The sequence below is a fragment of the Carcharhinus amblyrhynchos genome, chromosome 12 (assembly GCF_965287045.1).
Source record: "Carcharhinus amblyrhynchos chromosome 12, sCarAmb.v2.hapA, whole genome shotgun sequence".
NCBI classification, from domain to species: Eukaryota; Metazoa; Chordata; class Chondrichthyes; order Carcharhiniformes; family Carcharhinidae; genus Carcharhinus; species Carcharhinus amblyrhynchos.
Window position 1 is genome coordinate 73,997,751 of NC_137335.1, and position 19,990 is coordinate 74,017,740.

General features: G+C 46.1%; 1 protein-coding gene across 7 annotated transcripts in view; it reads left to right on the top strand.

Annotated features, from left to right (window-relative positions):
* The window catches only part of rasgrp3 (RAS guanyl releasing protein 3 (calcium and DAG-regulated)), a 116,294-nt gene that overhangs the window by 41,437 nt on the left and 54,867 nt on the right, over nucleotides 1-19,990 (top strand). For all 7 annotated transcript variants that reach the window (XM_080200731.1, XM_080200727.1, XM_080200732.1 and 4 more), the window contains one exon: nucleotides 1,431-1,622. In XM_080200731.1, coding sequence (XP_080056857.1) covers nucleotides 1,553-1,622 — 70 coding nt within the window. In that variant the 5' untranslated portion in view covers nucleotides 1,431-1,552. The remainder of the gene's footprint in view (nucleotides 1-1,430; nucleotides 1,623-19,990) is intronic.

Genomic DNA, 19,990 nt, shown 5'->3' on the forward strand with positions numbered 1-19,990 from the left:
GTGATAGAATCCCTACAGTGCAGAAGGAGGCCATTTGGTCCATTGAGTCTGTACTGACACTTTGGAAGAGCACCTAACCCAGCCTCCCTCGACCTTGCATCCAATATCTGTAACCTCACGTCCATAGATATTAAGGGGCAATTTATCATGGCCCATTCACCTGACTACACATCCATAGACACCAAGGGGCAATTTACCATGGCCAATCCACCAAACCTGTACATCCCTGGACACTAAGGGGCAATTTACAATGGCTAATCCACCTAACCTGCACAACCCCACCTCTCTCTTTCTTTCTTTTGGTCATTGTTCAGTGGCATCTCTCACCAAGCAGGTGGCCCTGGCCTGTTCCCATTGATGACGATAGTTGGGCAGCATATTGTGACCAGGGAAGGTAGGAAGAGCATCGACAGCAACAACTTATAGTTGCATAGCACCTTTAACGTAAAGAAACGTCACATGGCTCCTCACAGGAGAAGTGTCTTAAAGGAGGAATGCGAGGTAGTGAATCAGAGAGATGTAGGGAGGAGATTCCAGAGCTTGAACTGAGGTGACTGAAGTTATGGCCACAAATGTCACAGCAATGGTATAAGAGTGGCCATAGAATTTGAGGAACGCAGGTCTCTCAGAGAGTTGTGGGGCTGCAGGATATTACAGAGATGGAGAGGGACAAGGCCCAGGAAGAGAATTGTTAAAATCAAGGTGTTTATGCAACTATTGCCTCTCAGGCTGTCCATGGTTTTTTGATTCGTTCGTAGGATGTGGACTTCGCTGGCTGGGCCAGTGTTTATTGCCCAGCCCTGAGGGACATTTGCACACAAACCATATTACATTAAAAGCAAAATGCTGTGGATGCTGGAATCTGAAACAAAAATGAGAAAATGCTGGAAACTCTCAGCAGGTCTGACAGCATCTGTGGAGAGGGAATGTGTCAAGTCTGGATGACCCTTTGTTGGAGCCACAGATGGCTTTGAAACGTTGGCTCTGTTCTCTCTCCACAGATGATGTCAGACCTGCTGAGATTTTCCAGCATTTTCTGTCCTTGTGTCAACCACATTGCTGTGGCTCTGGAGTCACACGTAGGCCAGACCGGGTAAGGACGGCAGATTTCCTTCCCTAAAGGGACATTAGTGAACAGGATGGATTTTTCCGACAATGATTTCATGATTGTCATTGGACTTTTAATTCCAGATTTTTATTGAATTCAAATTTCACCGTCTGCCCTGGTGGGATTCGAACCTGGGTCTTCAGGACATTATCCTCAGTCTCTGGATTGCTAGACCAGTGACAATACCACTGCTCCATTACCTCTCTGTGCTGCTTTAAAATGTAAAGCACAAAGCTTTCAAAGATTAGAAGTTAAACAAATACATTTCAGTCTCGTAATGGCAAAACAAATGTTTCACATTTTGCATTGTTTCTTTTCCCAGCTGAGTACTAAGTGCTTCTGAGACACGGCCTCTCCTGTGTGCCAATGAGACCTGCTGGCAAGTTGAGATGTTGTTCTGGGAAGCGCAAATGACCCACACCCTCTGATAAGCCCAGAAGGACCATGGGATCGATCAACATAGGAAGATCTGCCACATTGAATGAACTGTTACACGCCAGCATTGATACTATTGGTGAGTGCACTCAGAGGGCAGAATAAAGGCTGCTCTGCGTCTACATCTAACACACTTCTGATCCTTAGTTGCTGAGAGAAGATCTACATCAAGAAAGGCACAACTTTGCTGAATCTCAACTTATTCCTGGTACCGTAATGCTGCGATATTGTGTGTTAAATCTGGTTGTTGCACTATGCATTATTTGGGCGGCACGGTAGCACATTGGTTAGCACTGCTGCTTCACAGCTCCAGGGACCTGGGTTCGATTCCCAGCTCGGGTCACTGTCTGTGGAGTTTGCACATTCTCCTCATGTCTGTGTGGGTTTCCTCTGGTTGCTCCGGTTTCCTCCCACAGTCCAAAGATGTGCGGATTAGGTTGATTGGCCATGCTAAAATTGCCTGTTAGTGTCCTGAGATGTATAAGTTTTTGGGAAAAATATGTAGGGATATGGGGGTAGAGCCTGGGTGGGATTGTGGTCGGTGCAGGCTCGATGGGCCGAATGGCCTCTTTCTGCACTGTAGGGTTTCTATGATTTCTATGATTATAGCCAAGGATAGAATCATTAGAATTGTAGAATCCTTACAGTGCAGGAGGAGGCCATCCAGCCCATCAGGTCTGCACCGACTCTCTGAGTCAGTATCTTAGTCAGGCCAACCCCCTGACCTCTCCCCATAACCCCACACATTTTCTTTTCTAATCCCCCTAACCTACACATATTTGGGACGCCAAGGGGAAATATAGCATGGCCAATCCACCGAACTTGTTTATCATTGGACTGTGGGAGAAAATCGGGACACCCGGAGGAAATGGGGAGAACGTGCAAACTCCACGCAGTCACCAAAGGCTGGAATCGAACCCAGGTTCCTGGTGCTGTGAGACAGCAGTGCTTGCCACTCTGCCTTCCCATTAGCAGGCACATGGGAACACCACCACCAGCGACTTGCCTTCTAAGTCAGTCAGCACCCTGACTTGGAACTACGTCGCTGTTCCTTCACTATCGCCGAGCCAAGGTTCTGGAATCCCCTTCACCACACGAGCTGCCGTGGCAGTTCACCACCACCCTCACAAGGGCAATTCAGGATGGGCAATGAATACTGGTCTCGCCAGCGACACCCATATCCCAAGAACAGCAAGGTGGCACAGGGACAGCGCTGCTGCCTCACAGCGCCAAAGACCTGGGTTCAGCTCCCAGCTTGGGTCACTGCCTGTGCAGGGTCTGCATGTTCTTCCTGTGTCTGTGTGGGTTTCCTCCCACAGTCCAAAAGATGTGCTGGTTAAGTGCTAAATTCTCCCTCCATGTACCCGAACAGGCGCCGGATGGTGGTGGCTAGGGGATTTTTGCGGTAGCTTCACTGCAGTGTTAATGTAAGCCAACTTGTGATACTAACAAACATACATGAACAAATTCCAGATTGGCAAGCTGCATTGGCAGGCCTGATTGGCTTGGAGTGATGAGGCCCAAAGTTAAGTTAAGGATTAGGCCTGTACAGACATTCCAAACTGATTGCTGATGTAGTGTTGGGTCCACACTAAAGAAATAATAACACCTCCTCCTTTGATCTCTGTGCCCAGTGTGAACTCTTCTGCTTTGATCAGAATAGGTATTTAACATTCCTTCCCGTTCACTCCAAAACATCTGGGAACAAGAGGCATTTACACTGATTGAAGAAACATTTCGGGAATTGTTTTCCCCAGGAATGTGAAAAATCTGTGCTCCAGATGCCAGCGAGGTAAACATGTGAGGGGAAAAAAATGACTGCAACTCTTAAGGTCATGAAGGAAATGTTCTGTTAGGTCTTTGTTGATGCCAGTATGGTCGAATCCTAGATGTATCATTAACAGCGCTAAGGACGTTTATCCTCGTGGCTGGCTGCTTGTGATGTAATCAGCTCCAAAATAACTTCAACTGAGTTCAGAATTGCCACACGGAATATAGGAATGGATGATCACATTGAATTTGTGCGTGGTTTCAGTGGTGATACTTTACAAGTTTATTTATTATTGTCGCAAGAAGGCTTACAATAACATTGCAATGAAGTTACTATGAAAATTTCTGAGTCGCCACACTCTGGCGCCTGTTTGGGTACACTGAGGGAGAATTTAGCACGGCAATTCACCTAACCAGCACGTGTTTTGGACTGTAGGAGGAAACTGGAGCACCCTAAGGAAATCCACGCAGAAACGGGGAGAACGTGCAGACTGTGCACAGACAGTGACCCAAGCCGGGAATTGAATCCGTGTTCCTGGAGCAGTGAGGCAGCAATGCTAACTGTGCGGACTGCGCCACCGTGCCGCCCACACAAAAATTAAAAACTGCCGCTAAATTCTCATCCAATATAGCTACGCGTTTTACCTTTATCTTTTGACGAGAGGAACTTGGAGCAGGTGTAATTATTTAATTTTAATAATGTGGCCCCTTGAGCAAGGTATATTTTACCCCAAAATGCCAGCTGATCCTCTACGTCAGCCCATTTTCCCACCAGATCCCTGAATTCTGAGTGTTTTTCCCTTCATAAAATTTACCTCAGGCCTCATCCACAAGAAGTGCTTTGAATGCCGATGTGTGAGATGATGAGTAATGGAATGAAATGCTTGATGGAACGTTCTGATCAGCCACTAGCTGAGTCTTGTGATGAACATGACTCCATTCTTTGACTGGCCAGTGTCAAGCGCTGACTGCTCGGTGCTGAGTAATGAGCTGTGAAATGTGCTTGTGGCCACAATTGAGGGAAGTCATCTTCTGAAAAGAGATGTTACTGTCATGGGGGAGGAGCTGACTTGGAATTAAGGCAGGATATAAAAAGAAGTTCGCCAAAAAGTGGCGTGGATGACCGAGATACCGCATTCTGGACGAAACGTAAACTGTTTTGTTGTGGGCTCTCGCCTAATGCATTCGTTGCCAGAAAGAGAGTTTTTTTTCCCTCTCTCCTCCGCCGCCCCGTTTCTCAAATGGTAAATAAGATGAAAAATGCAGGTCAAAGTTATTTTTAAACTTTTTGACCTGACTTCCTGCTCTGCTCATTGTTAATTCCTTGATAAGATCTTTCAGTGGGTGTCAGGCTCACTGTATAAATGTTTGAGAAGGCTAAAGCCAGTTTTCAGAGTCTGCTGTCCTCCCACCCCCCAACAAATTTAGCAGCAGGACAAACACATCTAATTCAGGTTGTCCCATGAATAACTTCGTACATTCCACCTGCCCCCCGTCTCCCTCCAATCCAATCATGCTAGATTTTTAAAAAATTCATTCATGGGAGATGGGCATCGCTGGAAGGTCAGCATTTATTGTAGAGATGCCAGATTTGGACTGTAAGAAGTCTCAGAACACCGGGTTAAAGTCCAACAGGTTTATTTGGTAGCAAACACCACTAGCTTTCGGGGCTTTGCCCCTTCGTCAGGTGAGTGGGGAGTTCTGATCACAAACAGGGCATACAAAGGCACACACTCAGTTTACGGAAGGCTGATTAGAATGCGCGTCTTTACAGCTAATCAAGTCTTAAAGGTGCAGACAGTGTGAGTGGAGATAGCATTAAGCACAGGTTAAAGAGATGTGTATTGTCTCCAGACAGGACAGTATGTGAGATGTTGCAAGCCCAGGCAAATCATGGGGGTTACAGATAGTGTGGCATGAACCCGGTTGAGGCTGTCCTCATGTGCAGAACTTGGCTATCAGTTTCTGCTCAGCGACGCTGCGTTGTCGTATGTCGTGAAGGGCGCTTTGGAGAATGTTTACCCAAAGATCAGAGGCTGAATGCCCATGATCGCTGAAGTGTTCGCTAACAGGAAGAGTACAGTCTTGCCTGGTGATTGTCGAGCGATGTTCATTCATCCGTTGTTGTAACGTCTGCATGGTCTCCCCAATGTACCATGCCTCGGGGGCATCGTTTCCTGCAGCGTATCAGGTAGACTACGTTGGCTGAGTTGCAAGAGTGTGTACCATGTCCCTGGTGGATGGTGTTCTCACATGAGATTCTTCCTGTCTGTCCCTGTTTCCCAAAGGTAGGGGAATCTAAAACCAAAGGGCATAGGTTTAAGGGGAGAGGGGGAGATTCAGAAGTGTCCAGAGGACAATTTTTTTCGCACAGGATGGTGAATGTCTGGGACAAGCTGCCAGAGGTAGTAGTAGAGGCAGGCACAATTTTAGCTTTTAAAAAGCATTTAGATAGTTACATTGGTACGATGGGTATGGAGAGAGATGGGCCAAATGCTGGCAATTGGGATTAGCTTAGGGGTTTAAAAAAAAAGCGGCATGGACAAATTAGGCCAAAGGGCCTGTTCCCATGCTGTAAACCTCTATGACTCTATGGCGGTTGAGAGTCAGTCACATTGCTTGTGGAGTCACATGTAGGCCAGACCAGGTAAGGATGGCAGATTTCCTTCCCTAAAGGGCATTAGTGAACCAGATGGGTTTTTTCCAATAATTGACAATGATTTCATTGTCATCAGGTGATTCTGAATTCCAGATTTAAAAAAAATTGAATTCAAATTTCACCAGCTACTGCAGTGAGATTTGAACCAGGTCCTCAGAACCTTAGCTGAGTTTCTGGATTAATACGTAGTGATAATACCATTAGGCCATCACCTCCCCTCTACCCCAAATGGCCTTTTAAACAGTGACAGGGGCAATGACGCTCAATCATTAATTGATGGTGTATAGTGAGTTGCAGGAATCTGGGAATGGATTATCCTTGCCTGGAATTGCAAGCTAATGGTGGTAGAAGTGTTGGGCCTAGGCTTCTGTTCTTTTCCCTTGCACCTGTCATTGCTGCTTCCTGAGTCCATTATGTGAATAGTGGTGGTGGGCCCAACGGAGGGCAAAGGTCATGAAGCGGCCTCTTCATTCTTACTTGTTTTGCCCTCACTTACCATCACACATAGCTGCACCTTGTTGGGCTGCCCTCCAGCGTGACGGTGTCAGGTTAACGGCCTGCCTGCCTCCTTTGGCTCCCCAGCGGCAGGGTCATGAAGCATTGGCAGGATTACACAGCCAAGCACTAGTGGCCTTCCTCTCGCTGGTAGTAATCCAGTCAGGAGCCTTGCATATGGGTCGATCAGGGGATCATTTTAATCAGTAATCTCTAAACTGTCTGTGCTTTATATGCTCTGTCTGAGGCCAGAACTCTCCATTCACCTGACGAAGAGGCAGTCCCCTCGAAAGCTTGTGGGTATATTATCAAATAAATAGGTTGGACTAAAACCTGGTGTTGTCAGACTTTTTACTGTGTCGATCAGGGGAGCCAGGCAGAAGTCCAGTACCCACTGGAAATCTGCCTGGAGGAGGGGAACTTAGTTCCATTATTTGTACATGGTTTGATGTTTGGAAGAACATTTTTGTATGTCTGGCAATGACAGAAATGGGTGGATGCCAATCTGCCATTTAAACACCTTGATTGATTCCCCTTTCCTGGAACCTCAATGTGATCGCCAACTGATCTTCTACCACCCGTTTATTAAATTCATTTGTGGACATGGGTGTCGCTGACTGACCAGCATTTATTGCCCATCCCTAGTTGCCCAAGGGCAGTTGAGCATCAACCACATTGCTGTGGCTCGAGAGTCACATGTAGGCCAGACCACGTAAGGACGGAAAATTTCCTTCCCTAGAGGACATTCGTGAACCAGTTAGATTTTTCCGACAATAGTTTCATGGCCGTCACTAGGTTTTTAATTTGGATATTTTTTAATGAATTCAAATTCCACCACTTGTAGTGGCAGGATTCGAACCTGAGTCCCCATAGCACTAGCTGTGTTTCTGGATTAATGGTAATACCACTAGGCCATTGCCTTCCCAAGTTTAAATCAGCCCCGTGGCTGGTGTTACGCATGGCTCAGTGGTAGCACTCGCTAGGAGACAGAAGATCACCGGTTCAAGCCTCACTCTCGGGGAGCAGTGAGGTAATGCTGCACTGTCAGAGGAACCACTTTCCTGTCAGTCAGATGAATGTGAAAGATGCCTAGGGTGATCAGTCATGATCTTATTGAATGGCGGGGCAGGCTCGAAGGGCTAGATGGCCTACTCCTGCTCCTATTTCTTATGTTCTTATGTGCCATTTTGAAGAAGGAAAAATGAACTCTCTCTGGTGTCCCGGGTCTGTGCAATCTTGTTTTTTTTCGTGTGTGATGTTGATTGGGGCATAAATATTAGTCAGAACCTCGGGGACTGAGCTCCTCTTCAAAATAGTGCCGTGGGGTCTTTCACATCCGCCAAAGAGGGAAGTTGGGGGTCTCCACTTAACATGGCATCCTAAAGATAGCATTAATAACGGTGCAGCACTCCCTCAGTACCACATTGGAATGCCTGGATTTATTTGCTCTAGGTGAGGAGCGAGATTTGAACCTAAAGCCCCGCAGGCAGGGGCATTGCTGACTAACCCATAGCTGTACAAACGCATGCCTTCCTCACTATACTTACATTCCTACATACTTGTATCTCCGATCACACAGAGGTTGCTCAGGCTGCTTTTAGTGGGATGTCTTAGAGACAAGCTTGTTGTCTGGGCCAGAACAATTGGTGGCTTGTTTCCCGCTTCCCAGCTGGACGTGATAGAGGCTCTGCCGCAGCTCAGCTGGTGATTCGAGGTTTGTGTGCCAGTGTTTCCATAATAACAACACCATTTGTGCGAGGACGTTGGTGCAGTAATTGAAACCAGCAACACCTTTTTAGGCACGAACTCCCAAGAGCAGCAGTGCAGCCCTGCAACTCAGCCCTCTGTGGCCTCAGCTGTATTCCTGTAACCTCCTCCAGCCCTGCGACCCTCCCGGGATATCTGTGCTGCTGTAATCCTGGACTCCTGAGCATCCCCAATTGGAATTGCTCCACCATTGGTGGCTGTACCTAGGCTGGAAGCACCACCCTCCCTCTCACCCAAACCTTCCCCCTTTCCCCCGCTGTCCTGTTTAAAGATGTTCCTTAAACCCGGGCCCAAGCTCCTGATCAACATTACTGCTCATGAGGCTCAGTGCCTTCTGTTGTTTTATTACGTTCCTGTCAAGCATATTGGGCGGGATTTTCCTCTCCTTCTCCGTGGTGTGTTTTGTGGCAGCGGGAAGCAATGCTTTGTGCGCTGGTGGGGGGACCTTATTGTCCTGCTGTTGTCAACGGGATTTCCTGTCAAATGCACCCCTTTTGTCATCAGGGGTGTGCCATCAGCCAGGACCCGTGACATCCCTCCAGTATGAACGACAGTGAGACCGGGGAGACGGTGGCCTTGTGGTATTATCGCCACGTGCTTAATCCAGAAACTCAAGTAATGTTCAGAGGACCTGGGTTCGAATCGCACGATGGCAGGTGGTGGACTTTGGATTAAATAAAGAACTTCTGGAATTAAGAATCCATGATCATGAAACCATTGTCAATTGTCAGAAAAATCCATCTGGTTCGCTGATGCCCTTTAGGGAAGGAAATCTGCTGTCCTCGCCTGGTCTGGCCTACATGTGACTCCAGAGCCGCCACAATGTGATTGACTCACAGCTGCCTTCGGAACAAGGGATGGGCAATAAATGCTGGCCAGCCAATGATGCCCATGTCCCACGAATTAGTTAAAAAAAAGAGATTTTGGTGATTGTTTTAGATTTTCTTTACAAGTGAAGTGTTAGTCACAAGTAAGGCTTACATTAATACTGCAAAGAACTTGCTGTGAAATTCCCCTAGTCGCCACACTCCGGCACCTGTTTGGGTCAGTGCCCCTAACCACGTCTTTCGGACTGTGGGAGGAAACTGGACCACTGGGAGGAAACCCATGCAGACATGGGAAGAACCTGCAAACTCCACACAGACAATGACCCAAGCTGGGAATCGAATTCGGGTCTCTGGTGCTGCAAGGCAGCAGTGCTAACCACTGTGCCACATGGGTGTCGTTGGCTGACCAGCATTTATTGCCCATTCCTAGTTGCCCTTGAACTGAATGTCTTACTCAGCCATTTCAAGGGCAATTGTGAATCAAGTACATTGTTGAGGCTTTGAAGTCATATGTAGGCCAGACCAGTTAAGGACGACAGATTTCCTTCCCTAAAGGACATTAGTGAACCAGATGGTTTTTTCCAAACAATCAACAATGGTTCCATGGTCATCAGTAGATTCTTAATTCCAGATTTTTTTTTATTGAATTCAAATTCCAACAGCTGCTGTGGTGGGATTTGAACCCGGGCCCTCAAGAACATTAGCTGAGTTTCTGGGTTAATACTTAATGATACTACCATTTGGGCATTGCCTCCCCTTGATGCTATGTAGAAATAAGTTGTTGACTCAGATAATAGGTGAATAAAATATTTATCATATCCCAGTGCTGACTGTGAGACGATGGTGCACTTATTCCATACCTTAAATTCCGGGATCAGGATTCCTCGACTGCATGGGTTTGGATTCCTTATGGTGAACTCTGATTCAGGTCTCCACCTTTGCAACAACCCTGGCTTGTTTTTATGGGTCGAGGATCACTGAAGATGCAAATTGGGGCTCCAGCCACAGAGAAAGAGCTTGGCATTGGCTGGCTTCCAAATCTGCCAGTGTCAAGGGAGATGATTGGTCACTGAGAAGGGCAAAGCCACCTCAGAGATGAGGGTGAACAAGGCCAATGCAAGAGATTGGGGTAATGTTGGAGCGAGCTGGAGCCACAACATGGTCTCCCCTGGGGGATGGCATGGCTATTATGTATATCTCAGCCTACCACCGCCTTCTGCATGGTGGACCCAGGAAATGGCGATAACTGGGGAGGACAAATGCTGGATGTTATTTTCATGCAACATAGGAGGAGGAATGGCCAGTTCAAGGGGAAGAAAACTCAGGATGGGGTGAGCGGAAAGTATCAACAAAAAATAAAATACATTCATGTACCTAGCCGGGGTTTCTGACAAAGCTACGGAGGCTGATGATTAGAACAGCTGAGCAATGGTAAGTGCAAGAAGACCAGTTGACCATTTAGCTACAAACAGCTTCTGTGATAGAGTAATGTGAGTTGATTTTTTTTTTTGGTGGGAGTGTATGGGTCCCAACTCAGTTTTTTTTATTCATTCATGGGCATCACTGGCTGGCCAGCATTTATTGCCCATCCCTAGTTGCCCTTGGAGGGCAGTTGTGAATCAAACACATTGCTGTGGCTCTGGTGTCACATGTAGGCCAGACCAAGTAAGAATGGCAGGTTTCCTTCCCTAAAGGACATCAGTGAACCAGTGGGTTTTTCTGACAATTGTCAATGGTTTCATGGTCATCAGTAGTTTTTTTAATTCCAGATTTTTAAATTTAAATTCAAATTCCACCATCTGCCGTGGCAGGATTCGAACCCGGGATCCCAGAAGTTTCTGGTTTAATGATCCTGTATTCAAGCTGGGACTACTTGTATCATGCCACCCAGTGACAGTGAATTTTCAAACTGAAGGATAAATCCCCACGATGCCATCACTTCCCCTTACTGTGAAAGAGACAAAATGTCGACCACTTACAATATTTGGCATGACTTTGATTAAAAATTGTTGTAACAGCAGTGCCAATGTGAACCAGAATGTCAGTATGGCACTACAGTATGGGATATAGAAGGATTTTTAAAAAGATTTATTCATGGGACATGGGTATCTTTGGCTGGCCAGCATTTGATGCCCATCTCTAATTGTCCTTGTTCAGAGGGCAGTTGAGAGTCAACTCCATTGCTGTGGTTCTGGAGTCACATGTAGGCCAAACCAGGTAAGAGTGGCAGATTTCCTTCCCCAAAGGACATCAGTGAATCAGATGGGTTTTGCCCACAATTGACAATGGTTTCGTGGTTATCAGCAGATTCTTAATTTCAGATATTTTTTATTGAATCCAAAATCCACCGCCTGTTGTGACAGGATTCGGATCCAGGCCCCCAGAATTGAGCTCAATTTCTGGATTAATAGTCTAGTGATAATACCACTAGGCCATTATCTGCCCATTTGAAGAAAAGTACACTAAGACATGCACATTTTAGCAAACTTGCATGAAGCTCTAGTCACCCATCATCCTGGTATTTACTGACCTTCATTGATATTTTGACAAAATCTAAGTTTTAAAATTCTCTTCCTTGTGTCCAAATGCCTCGTGATGTTGTTCCTTCCAACCTTACAAGATCTTTGCATTCTTGTACACTTTTTATTTTAATGGTTATGCCATTGATGTACCTGGGCTCTAAGCTTTGGTATTCCCATCCTAAGATGAAAATACCCCCCACCACCAATCCCTGGCACCATGTGGCACAGTGGTTAGCACTGCTATCTCACAGTGCCAGAGACATGGATTCGATTCCCGGCTTGGGTCACTGTCTGTATGGAGTTTGCATGTTCTCCCCGTGTCTGCATGGGTTTCCTCCAGGTGCTCCGGTTTCCTCCCACAGTCTGAAAGATGTTCCGGCCACGCTAAATTCTCCTTCAGTGTACCTGAATAGGTGTTGGAGTGTGGTGACAACAGGATTTTCACAGTAACTTTATTGCAGTGTTAATGTAAGCCCACTTGTGGCACTAATAAATTCTGGGGAAGTGCCGGAAGATTGGAAAACGGCTAATGTTACGCTGTTGTTTAAGAAGGGTGGCAGGCAAAAGGCAGGGAATTATAGGCCGGTTAGTTTAACGTCTGTTGTACGTAAAATGTTAGAATCCGTGATCAAGGAGAAAATAGCGAGGCATCTTGAGGAGAATTGTTTGATAGAGCAGACGCAGCACGGTTTTGTTAAGGGGAAGTCGTGTCTGACGAATTTATTGGAGTTCTATGAGGACGTGTCTAGGGCGGTGGATAGAGGAGAGCCGGTGGATGTGGTGTTTCTTGATTTTTCAGAAGGCGTTTGACAAGGTGCCTCACAAGAGGTTATTACAGAAGGTTAGGGGGCATGGAGTTGGGGGTAGGGTGTTAGCATGGATAGAGGATTGGTTGTCAAATAGGAGGCAGAGAGTGGGGGTCAATGGGTGCTATTTGGATTGGCGGATGGTGACTAGTGGAGTGCCCCAGGGGTCGGTGCTGGGGCCTCAGCTATTTACCATTTATATAGATGATCTGGAGGAGGGAACCAAGTGTATGGTGTCGAAATTTGCTGATGACACCAAGATTGGTGGAACGGCAAATTGTGCAGAGGGTGTGGAGAGTCTGCAGAAGGATCTAGATAGGCTGGGCGAATGGGCCAGGAACTGGCAAATGGAACTTAATATTGGCAAATGTGAGGTTGTCCACTTTGGTAGGAATAATGGTAGGTAGGACTATTACTTACATGGTGAAAAACTGCAGCATGCGACGGTGCAGAGGGACCTCGGGGTCCTTGTGCATGAATCGCAAAAACCCAGCCTGCAGGTGCAACAGGTGGTCAGGAAGGCGAATGGGATGCTGGCCTTCATAGCAAGGGGGATTGAATATAAAAGTGGGGAGGTCTTGCTGCAGCTGTACAGGGCACTGGTGAGGCCGCAGCTGGAGTACTGTGTACAGTTTTGGTTGCTGCACTTACGCAAGGATATTTTGGCCTTGGAGGGAATGCAGAGGAGGTTTACTAGGCTGATACTGGAGTTGAGGGGGTTGAGCTATGAGGAGAGGCTGAATAAACTAGGCTTGTACTCGTTAGAGTTTAGAAGAATGAGGGGAGATCTCATTGAGACATATAAGATGATGAATGGGATGGATAGGATAGAGGTGGAGAGGCTCTTCCGGCTCAGAAAGGACAGTAGGACTAGAGGGCACAGCCTCAAGATAAAGGGGGGTGCGGTTTAGAACGGAGTTGAGGCGAACTTCTTCACTCAAAGGGTGGTGAATCTCTGGAATTCTCTGCCCGTTGAAGTGGTGGAGGCTGCCTCGCTCAATATTTTTAAGACGCGGGTTGATAGGTTTTTGATAGGCAAGGGGATTAAGGGTTATGGGGAGAGGGCAGGAATGTGGAACTGAGCCACGACAGATCAGCCATGATCTTATTGAATGGCGGGGCAGGCTCGAAGATGGCCTACTCCTGCTCCTATTTCTTATGTTTCTTAAGACATTATCTCTTGGATCAAGTTTTTAGTCACCCGTCCAAACATCCTCTCATGTGACTCAGTGTCCGCTGTAGTGTTTGATGATGCTGCTGTGAAGTGCCTTGGGGATTTACACTACATTATAGACACTTGTCTGAAGGTTAAGTTGTTGATGCTTCACTCTTTATCTTCCTCCAGCTACTCATCAGCTGCTCAGTAACTGCGTCAGAGTTTCACGCAGAATCATCACGTTGTGATTTTTAACTCTTTGGATATTTTTTTCGCCCGGTGCTTCTGTTGATGAAGCTTGTCTCTCAACATCTGGGTGCCAGGTCTCACAGGGTTAAAGGTCTGAGTCCTGGGAAAGCACTTTGCAGCTGCTGGGTTATGGGATGGCCAGTCAGCAGCTGTTCCCCATTTAGAGAGATGCAAGTATCTCATCTGGCAGTTTCAGGCTGAGTCTGGGACTCTCGCAAACACACATGTAAAACTGGCAGAGATAGGTCTTTACCAGATGAGTCCCATCATTGCTGTTGGTTTACTAACTGGTATGAAGAACAAACAGTTTACTTAGTGTTCTAATTCTGTCTGTTTCTTTTCCCCTTCTGGTGACTCATAGTCCCTTGAGCTCTGCTAATTAATCAGACTGGTTGTGCTTCATGTACACACCCCACATGCACAACAGGGTGGAAACCAATGTCCAGTGTCCCCCTCAGTTGATGTTTCTGCATTGAATCAGGAAGGAATCATATACAGGCTGAAGTATTCGGTCCAAAGATGTTTTTTGGTCAGGTTCATTGGCCATGCTAAATCAACCCTAGTTCAGGAGGATTAGCAGTGTAAATATATGGGGCTATGGGAATAGAACCTGGGTGGGATTATGGTCAGTGCAGACTTAATGGGTCGAATGGCCTCCTTCTGCACTGTAGGGATTCTATGATCTATAATTCTATGAAATTTCTTTGAGTGGCACTGCAGAAGGTGGCCATTCTGCCCATTGAGCCTGCATGGCAAATACCAGTGTTCAGTGTCCCCCCCTCGGTTGACGTTTCTACATCTAACTAGTCCGTTGAATCTGCACCGACTTTCCGGCAGAGCATCTTGCCCTATCCCCATAACCCACATATTCTCACACTCATTCCCCAAACCTATCCATCTTGGGACACTAAGGGCTAATTTCACATGGCCAATTGACTTAACCTACATACCTTTGGACTATCTTTGGGAGAAAACTGGAGCACCCGGAGGGCAGTGGTGGTGGAGGCGGATTCGCTAGGGTCTTTTAAGAGACTTTTGGATAAGTACATGAAAATAGTAAGATGGAGGGTTATAGGTAGATAGGGACATGTTCGGTGCAACTTGTGGGCCGAAGGACCTGTTTGTGCAGTAGTTCTTCTATGTTTCTAAACCCACACAGGCACAGGAGAAGGTGCAAACTCCACACAGGCACCCCAGGCTGAAATTGAATCTAGATCTCAGGTGCTGTGAACTAGTAGTGCCAACCACTGTGCCACCGTGCCGCCCCAAAGTTTTTATTCCATTCTGATTTCACCATCTGCCATAGTGGGATTCGAACCCGGCTCTCTGGATTGCTAGTTCAGTGATAATGCCGTTACACTACCAGCTCCCCTGGTTTCCTGAATGAATTTTATGAAAAATGGTTTTGATTTTTTTTTGATTTGATTATTGTCACATGTATTAACATACAGTGAAAAGTATTGTTTCTTGCGTGCTATACAGACAAAACATACCATTCATAGAGAAGGAAACGAGAGAGTGCAGAATGTACCATTACTGTCATAGCTAGGGTGCAGAGAAAGATCAACTTAATGCGAGGTAGGTCCGTTCAAAGGTCTGATGGCAGCAGGGAAGAAGCTGTTCTTGAGTTGGTTGGTACGTGACCTCAGCCTTCTGTAGCTTTTTCCCGAAGGAAGAAGGTGGAAGAGAGAATGCCTGGGGTCCTTAATTATGCTGGCTGCTTTGCCAAGGCAGTGGGAAGTGTATACAAGAACTGGTTTGCGGACATTCTGGCAAACTGGTACAGCCCTCTCCAAAGCCAATGTTCTAGCTTTCCTATCTCAGGCTCTGGTTCCGATGTAATTTAAAAGTCTCCCACGGCCCACTATCACACCTGGAGATGCAGAGTGAGAGGGACCACTCTTAAGTCATTTACTTTCCTTGAATACAAACACACGTAGACGTGTTTGCAAACATTCAATTTTCAGCCGCAATATGATCGGACGCATCCTTGTGATAGTCACCCATTCCACACCTGTTGAAACCCCCAGCACCAATACAAAGATTGGGCAGGATTCAGAACCATTCCTGTTCCCTTTCACAGGGGCAAAACTCAACACTGCTTAGTTATACTTACTTCCACAATGTGTGGAATTGAACAGAGGCGTTTTACTCCTCAGAACACTGAGGTAAAGTCTAACCCTGGGAGGTTGTTATTGGCCTTTTGGAAATGAGGGAGTGACAGGCATCAGTGAGTTTATTGATGTACTCATGGCAAGTACTAGTGTTCATTATCCCTCTCTGCATCTAATCAGGAAGGAAGCATTTGCAGGCCTCCAGTCTTTCCAATCAGCATACAGAAGTAATCGTGCATGAAAGGCAGTTTTTGCATATAACTGCATTCAGTTCTTCATGAGGTCACTTCCAAGGACATCCAAGTGCTGCTCCCTGTATTAGGCAGCAGAAAAGACTGTTGCAATCACCTCGCAATACTTCATGAATCTTTATCTCCTTGAACCTGCTCCTCAGCTGGAGACTGGGGAGGCTTTCTGAGCAATGACTGATGAGGGTTTGGTGTTGGGGTGAGGAAACAAAGGTTGGCAAAGGAACAACAATATTTGTCCAAGACTGCAAAAAACTACAAAGGGTTGTTAACATAGCTCAGTCCATCACACAAACCAGCCTCCCTTCCATTGATTCTGTCTACACTTCCCACTGCTTTGGGAAAGAAGCCAGAATAGTCAAGGACCCCATGCACACCGGACATTCTCTCTTCTACCTTTTCCTATCAGGGAACAAGATATAAAACTCCGAGGTCACGTACCAACTGACTCAGGAACAGCTTCTTCTCTGCTGCTATCAGACTTTTAAATGGACCTACTTCATATTAAGTTGATCTTTCTCTATACCCTATCCATAACTGTAACACATTTTGTACCCTCTTGTTTCCTTCTCCTCTATGTACTCTATGAATAGTGTGCTTTGCCTGTATAGCGCGCAAGAAACAAAAAGGTGACTGAAGAAAGTGGAAGAGAGAATGTCCGTGGTGTGCGGGGTCCTTGATTATGCTGGCTGCTTTTCCAAGGCAGCGGGAAGTGCATCCAGAGTAAATGGATGGGAGGCTGGGTTGAATGATGGACTGGGTTTCATTGACGACACTTTGTAGTTTCTTGTGGTCTTGGACAGAGCGGAAGCCATACCAAGCTGTGATACAATTGGAAAGAATATTTTCTATGGTGTAAAAGGCTTCCTTGAATTTAAAAAAAAGGGGTTTTTTTTTTGAGTTTGGAATCAATCTGGATAATGAAAGCATATATTTGAAAAGGTAATCCCACGCATGTCAACGTTTTGCAACTCACATTAACACAGAAGCCTCACAACACCAGATTAAAGTCCAAAAGGTTTATTTGGAATCATGAGCTTTTGCAGCGCTGACTCACCTGATGAAGGAGCGGCACTCCGAAGGCTCGTGATTCCAAATATACTTGTTGGATTTTAACCTGGTGTTGTGAGACTTCTTACTGTGCCAACCCCAGTCCAACGCCGGCATCTCCACATCATGCATCACACTAACACACACACAAGCATGCATACGTTTACAAGTTGTACTGTGGGTAGTTACTTTCTTAGCTAAATTAAAGTTCAGTATTGGAAGGCAATGACAGTTCATGATGTACGATTCCTTTGCTGGTCACGTTAGCAGAATTCTTCCCAGGATTGCTGTAGATTCCAGAAATTGGGCTGAAGCCCATGGAACTGCAATTGCTGAAGCCAACTCCCTTTGAAAAACTTGATCCCTCTCTCCCAGATGATTTTTCCGCCCAAGGTTCCTTTTGATGGAAATTCACTATCTCTGTGCTGGATTTCTTTTTTAAACACTAAGAGTTTAACACCAGGGTGGCACAGTGGTTAATATTGCTGCCTCACAGCACCTGGGTTCAATCCCGGCCTCGGGTCACTGTCTGTGTGGAGGTTGCACATTCTCTCCATGTCCGTATTCAAGAGGTGGCTAGATATGGCACTTGGGGTGAATGGGATCAAAGGTTATGGGTTGAAAGCAGGATTAGGCAACTGAGTTGGACGATTAGCCATGATCGTGATGAATGGTGGAGCAGGCTTGAAAACCCAAATGGCCTCCTTCTGCTCCTATCTTCTACGTTTTTATGTGTGGATTTCCTCCGATAGTCCAAAGATCTGCCGGTTAAGTTGATTGGCCATGCTAAATTGCCCTTGGTGTCAGGGGGACTAACAGGGTAAATATATGGGGTTACGGGGATAGTGCCTGGGTGGGATTATTGTCAGTGCAGGCTCGATGGGCTGAATAACGTCTTTCTGCACTGTAGGAATTCTATATTATTCTATGAGAGGAGAGAAGGGAGCTCTCTACTGCTTAATTGACAGCTCCTCTGGACTATTCATTTCAGTTTCCAGCTGCTTGTGTTGAAGAGATTTCAAAATGGTTACTTCAGTCATGCGACTAATTATTTCAGAGGGGTTAGTTTATCTGATATCTCAACTGATAGTTAATTTTGTTTTGTGGCCAAGGTGATTAGATTATAATAATATCTATCCATTAACCCCCCAGAGGTGTTATTACCTACCTATATTAGATAGGAACACATCTTTTCTATAAGTATTATTGGGGCAGACTGCCTCCGCTGGAGAGTTAGTCCAATAGAAACGTAAATGTTAGGTCCGGTAAGTTTTTAAGTAAATGAACTAGTTCTTGACATCCTTTGCGGTGAAATTCCATGATGTATCTGCATACCTGAGTACTACTACACATTAGAACTTCTCAGAAGCGCCAGGGACCGGTTTCAATTCCAGCTTCGAATCACTGTCTGTGTGGAGTTTGCACATTTTCCCTGTGTCTGTATGGGTTTCCTCTGGATGCTCTGGTTTCCTCCCACATTCCAAAGATGTGCTGGTTAGGTGCATTGGCCATGTTAAATTGCCCCTTAGTGTCAGGAGGCAAACTAGGCTAAATTCATGGGGTAATGGGGATAGGGCCTGGGTGGAATTGTGGTCGGTGCAGACTCAATGGGCCAAATGGCCTCCTTCTGCACTGTAGGGATTCTAAGATTCTATGATTTAACTTGCAATGTCTGGTATCAGATGACTTGTGGCAGCCATCTGAAGTCAGTGTCTTTTCCTCATTTTATAATGTTTTTTAAGGAGGTCGATGTATTTTTGGTCAGCTGGTAGAATTACAGAGTAATATCATTCATGCACAAGTCACATCATTATGATGCTTTGCATATTCAGAACGGCCTCCGATAATGCCATGAGGGTCTGGTTAGATTAAGCAGGAGACTAAAACAAAGGTGGCTTTTATGTTGGGCCCAAGCAGTTGGGAAGTTGATAAGGAGCCAAATAATGCGAGAGAAGATACCATTTTTAAGAAAGTACTAAGTATTCCTGTGGATCAGAGGCATATGGAGTGTTCCTCTGTGCCCCTCGAGGTGACAATTGGCCTTGAACCTCCCTCTCCCTCATCCATGATCCCAGCTGCAGCTGCCTTGGGTCAGAGAGTGTTGCCCTTTGTCCCCATTAGGCGGTGTTTTACAGCTGGGTGGCTGCTTCCCTTCTGGTCAGGAAATTGACTGGCAAATGCTAATAAAACCTTGATCCTTTCTAATTGTCCAGGCCTTATTGCTGTAACTCTCAGGGCAGCCTGCCCTTCCCAGGCCACAATTTCACCCAGGACTTAACCAGGATCATTCTGGAATCTGAATGCGTTGCACATGACCCACACAAGGAAGATTATCTCCTCTCTATTGGCCAAGTCTTAAGATAAGCTTGGCTGTAACTTCAGCTTCTGCGCGCATTCAATGCGTCACAAACACTGGAATTGAGGAAAACACGAGTCAAACATTACGAATGCTCCAGCGGAGGCGATGGTCTGGTAGTCTTATTGCTAAACTATTAATCCTGAAACTCAACTCATGTTCTAGGCACCTGGGTTTGAATCCCACCACGGCAGATGGTGGAATTTAAATTCAATGAAAAATATCTGGAATTAAGAACTTACTGTTGACCATGAAAGCATTGTTGGAAAAAGCAATCTGGTTCACTAAGTCCTTTAGGGAAGGAAATCTGCCTTCCTTACCTGGCCTGACCTACATGTAACTCCAAAGCCACAGCAATATGTTGACTCTTGACTGTCCTCTTAAATGCCTCAACAAGCCACTCAGTTAAGGGGCAACTAGGGATGGGC